Raw genomic sequence first — 5,000 nt, 5'->3', positions numbered from 1 at the left:
CCTTTGGTGATATTTCTAGACTGTTTCTGTATCTGTGAAGACACGGAAAAGGACTGAGATCTATTAATCAAATTCTTAATAAGCATACAAAGGAAACAATTCAAACCTTCGGCAGGCAGCAGTGTTCCACCAGTGGTCGCACGACTGCCATGGCAGCTCGGCGGTAAAGGAGGAGAAGAGGTAGAAGAAGGCCCAAGCGATGATGATGTTGTAGTAGAGCGCAATGAAGAAGGCGATCATGAACATGCCGATCCCAATGCCTTGGAAAAGCGGTACCGCCTTCCAGACGGTGATGGGACCTTCCTGCCCATACTGGCCGAAGCTCAGCTCAAAGAAGAAGAGCGGCAGCCCCGTGATGCAAAGCATGGAGAAGTAGGGGATCAGGAAAGCACCTGAAACACAATTGACTCAGTTAGGGAAGCGGAACAGCCGTTATCTCTTGGGCTTTACGCCCTATATGAGTCCACTCAATGCCTATATTAACTTTTATCATTATACATCTTGTTTGACACAATAGGAAATACATTCAATTTGAAATAACACTTTGGTTCGCAAAGCCAAACAAACGAACGCACTTACCCCCGCCATTTCGGTAGCAGAGGTACGGGAACCTCCAGATGTTGCCGAGGCCGACGGCGAAGGAGAGGCATGAGAGGATAAATTCGATCTTGTTGCCCCAGACGCCGCGGTCCTCGTCGTTCAGGCAAATGCTCTTGTCATCGTCTGCGCGATTCACTGTAATCCGGATCTCCGTGGCATCAGTCTCCAGCTCTCCACTCTGTGCCGAGAAACATAAAATAAGTTCCGCAATCTAAGACCGTTGGGGAATTTGTTTAATGTTTTTCCTAAGTTCAGCCTTTCGTTTCAAGGATTATTATATATAAAGGCTACTCGTAATTCATGATCCTGACTATCCTGTCTTGATGGTTTCAAAGTAAGCTTTTTATTATCATTCCCCTCTTTCCGCTGTGCAAAATTTGTTTGAGAAACCTACTGGACTCCTCTAAATGTCACGAGCCTGTTGTAAATTGGAGTGAATATTCTCGACAACTGCAAATCCAGATTTTATTTCTTGTAATTCAAACGTATTGTTCGTAATATTTGCCGTTTCTTTTCAGACTTTCTTTTGCCACAAGTACAAAGCCCCGGCTATGGCCTGCAAACCATAGCCGGGGAAGCCATTAAGGGCCCTTCGAAACACACAAATATCAGGGAATTAGCAGCTGCGGTCCGCTCCTTGAATTCTCGTTTTCTATGAGGATAGGCCCCGTGCGGTGAGGGAGAGCAAGAGAGAGGGAGGGAGGGAGGGAGGGAGAGAGAGAGAGAGAGAGAGAGAGAGAGAGAGAGAGAGAGAGAGAGAGAGAGAGAGTGAGAGAGAGAGTGAGAGTGAGAGTGAGAGTGAGAGTGAGAGAGAGAGTGAGAGAGAGAGGGAGAGGGAAAGGGAGACGGAGAGGGAGAGGGAGAGGAAGAAAGAGAGGGAGAGGGGGAGGGGGGAGGGAGGAAGAGAGGGAGAGAGAGAGAGAGAGAGAGGAGAGAGAATGACAGAGAGAGAGAGATACAGAGACAGACAAACAGACAGTCTTCCTTGAATTCTCGTTTTCTATGAGGATAGGCCCCGTGCGGTGAGGGAGAGCGAGAGAGAGGGAGGGAGGGAGGGAGGGAGAGAGAGAGAGAGAGAGAGAGAGAGAGAGAGAGAGAGAGAGAGAGAGAGAGAGAGAGAGAGAGAGAGAGTGAGAGAGAGTGAGAGAGAGAGTGAGAGTGAGAGAGAGTGAGAGAGAGTGAGAGAGAGAGGGAGAGGGAAAGGGAGACGGAGAGGGAGAGGGAGAGGGAGAGGAAGAAAGAGAGGGAGAGGGGGAGGGAGGAAGAGAGGGAGAGAGAGAGAGAGAGAGAGAGAGAGAGGAGAGAGAATGACAGAGAGAGAGAGATACAGAGACAGACAAACAGACAGTCTTCCTTGAATTCTCGTTTTCTATGAGGATAGGCCCCGTGCGGTGAGGGAGAGCGAGAGAGAGGGAGGGAGGGAGGGAGGGAGGGAGGGAGGGAGGGAGGGAGGGAGGGAGAGAGAGAGAGAGAGAGAGAGAGAGAGAGAGAGAGAGAGAGAGAGAGAGAGAGTGAGAGAGAGTGAGAGAGAGAGGGAGAGGGAAAGGGAGACGGAGAGGGAGAGGAAGAAAGAGAGGGAGAGGGGGAGGGAGGAAGAGAGGGAGAGAGAGAGAGAGAGAGAGAGAGAGAGAGAGAGAGAGAGAGAGAGAGAGAGAGAGAGAGAGAGAGAGAGAGAGAGGAGAGAGAATGACAGAGAGAGAGAGATACAGAGACAGACAAATAGACAGACGGACGGACGGACGGATGGACAGACAAACAGACAGAGAAGTGAGAGAAAAAAATTTGTCCCCCCCCCACTGACACTACGCAAACAACCCACGAAAAAAACACGATTGGCCTAACCCTGCCACCCCCCTCCGCTCTCACCCCATGGCAAAGGAGAGCATGCATCCGACTCGTCATCTGCCTGCAAAAGTTACCTATGGAATGTTTTCTGCCCCCCCCCCCCCCCGCCTTCTCCCCTTCTCCTCCTCCTCCTCCACTTACCCGGCACACGCGCTCTCTTAGCCCAGGTGAGGGTGGAGGCGAGGGAAGGCGTTACTACAAATAGCTTTTATTGACGAAATGCGCTCCTCTGGGCAGAGGAGGTCGTTCAAAGCCGTGACGATGGGGGGAAAGTAAGGAAATTGGGAAACAACGAAAAGGAGAGAGAGAGAGAGAGAGAGAGAGAGAGAGAGAGAGAGAGAGAGAGAGAGAGAGAGAGAGAGAGAGAGAGAGAGAGAGAGAGAGAGACGGAAAGAAAATAACGAAAAAAATGACAGGTGAAGTATTCTATTTATATGAAAGCAAAAGGTAATGCTATTTCTGTCTATCTTAACGAGTGGTAACAGCTAATTAGAGCTATGGCCCAGAAACCCTTGCTAATGCTACTAGTTGACAATCAATAAGTCAACTATAGAGAAAAGAGCATCTTGACAACTCAGCAATATTTATATTCACGCTCTCCTATGACGTCACTTAGCTCACGCTCCCTTGTGACGTCATCTCGACTCGGGTCGACCTTTCCACCATTCCATTTTTATCTACGTTTACAAATTATGTAGCCTTTACTTGATACGACTCGTAATTTATATATTTTACAGACTATCGCACTTTTCATATGAGAAAAAGTGCGACAGTAACCATAGTGATATTAGCAAGGCAAATTTTATTATGCCTGATGGCCAGTGATTTTTTTTTTTTTTTTTTTTTTTCATGCCAGGGCAATCAGATGACTCTGATTCCCTACTCAGGTACAGATCAGGTAGACTGTACTCCGTGAAGGAAATCGTCCTAGCCAACCTGCGCAATAAATGATTCGACATAGTTTGCGTCCCTGATGACTGTTTAGCAATAACCTTTTGAATACAATCACGAGCGTAGTAATTTTTCATTATCCTGCTTCACATACGTTACATCCATTAATGTATTTTACACGTAACCTTATCATACCAACTGGCTTGAAAGAATATGAATCCGATAACAAGATTCAGAATCGACTTTATAAGACGTTAGAGGATGCGGAGGGTCTTCTTGCCATCCACGCTATCGATTGTCGACTTTGTCCCTTCTGGACGTCTGTGTAGTTTCTGTGCAGCGTCGCTCCCCCATGCCTTTCTCTTTCATGCCCTAGATCTCTAAATCAAGGCTGGACCCCCCCCCCCCCCCCCCCCCAGTGCCTGCTGTGCCTGCATTCCGCCAAAGGCGGGAGGAAAAGACAAGGTTGATTCCAAAAGCGAATAGCGACAGGCGGGAGGCAGGGACTTGCCCGCTGTTATTTATAGCCAGAAACTGTAGAATCTCTCATGAGCTTTTTTACAAGAATGAGGCCACCCCAGTTGGGATGTTACCATGGCAACGCACTCCGCTAGTTTGTACGGGAAGGGCCAGAAATGTGTATTTATAACCGATGCAAATTACGTAACATGGTGGGCCATTATAAATAGAATCAAATAATTAAAATGATAATTATATAAATTAATTAAATAATTTAAATGATGATATATGATGATGAAACACTGATTATAACGATGATGGTGATGATAACAATTGATAGTGATGCTGACACTGATGACAAGGGTGACAATTATGGTGATGATAACAAATGATAATGATGCTGAAATTGTGATAAAGATGAAAATGTTGAGGACGAAAAGGTCGAAAGAAATGGGCGATTGATGAACTATAAATAATGACGGCAATAACACCATGAAGGTCAAATGAAGTAGCAGAAGTGGTTGTTATCAATGTCGATAAAACATATATTGATTCAATGCATCATCATTAATGGAACTGATAATGACAACGTTAATGATGATAATAGGGTTGAGCAAAAATACGCATTATATATAAGAGCAAACGATTTGTAATTAAACTATTCTCCCGTAACAAATAAGTAAAGACTCGACTGTTGACACCCTCTTAAGTTGTAAGGAAGTTCCTGATGAGTTTACTGCAGTGGGCCGGCTCTTTATCTCTGGTTTGCAGTATATGGTGTATCCGTCCTATTTCCTTATGAATACTTCTTAATCAGTAACACCCCTGCGCTCTTTGGGGGGATTGGTCCATTGCTGTTCTATTTCCTGACTGCTGGTCGAGGTAAAGAGGTTACTGAAACGTTACTGTTTTGTTTTGATCTTCGCTGTTGTTTTCGGGCTGCGGCAGAGGGCAAGCAACGATTTTGCTTTGTCTTTTAGTGTTTTTTTTTTTTTTCTGGGGGGGGGGGGGGGTATTTTCAGCAAATGAGATTTTGCTTTGTTTTGTAGTGAGGTTGTGATATTACTTTCGGTTAGTTTCTGCGTTATTCCCATATTGCGTCTTTTGGTTGTCATCTCGTAATGTCGACTAAAGTTTGTATTGTGATGTTTACACAAGTAATTTAGATTCGATCTATTATACTGTGTTTTGATCAAACGTGTTAG

At 45.7% G+C, this 5,000-nt stretch overlaps 1 protein-coding gene across 1 annotated transcript in view; it reads right to left on the bottom strand.

The window, feature by feature from the left end:
• LOC125030840 (sodium- and chloride-dependent glycine transporter 1-like) overlaps positions 1 to 5,000 on the bottom strand; it is a 15,527-nt gene that overhangs the window by 5,258 nt on the left and 5,269 nt on the right. The window contains exons 2-3 of the mRNA XM_047621151.1: positions 580 to 778; positions 107 to 392 (exon numbers count right to left, since the gene is read on the bottom strand). Coding sequence (XP_047477107.1) covers positions 107 to 392; positions 580 to 778 — 485 coding nt within the window. The remainder of the gene's footprint in view (positions 1 to 106; positions 393 to 579; positions 779 to 5,000) is intronic.

The sequence above is a fragment of the Penaeus chinensis genome, chromosome 11, assembly GCF_019202785.1.
Source record: "Penaeus chinensis breed Huanghai No. 1 chromosome 11, ASM1920278v2, whole genome shotgun sequence".
NCBI classification, from domain to species: Eukaryota; Metazoa; Arthropoda; class Malacostraca; order Decapoda; family Penaeidae; genus Penaeus; species Penaeus chinensis.
Note: the sequence above shows the minus strand (reverse complement) of the source record. Positions and strands in the feature narration are given on the sequence as shown.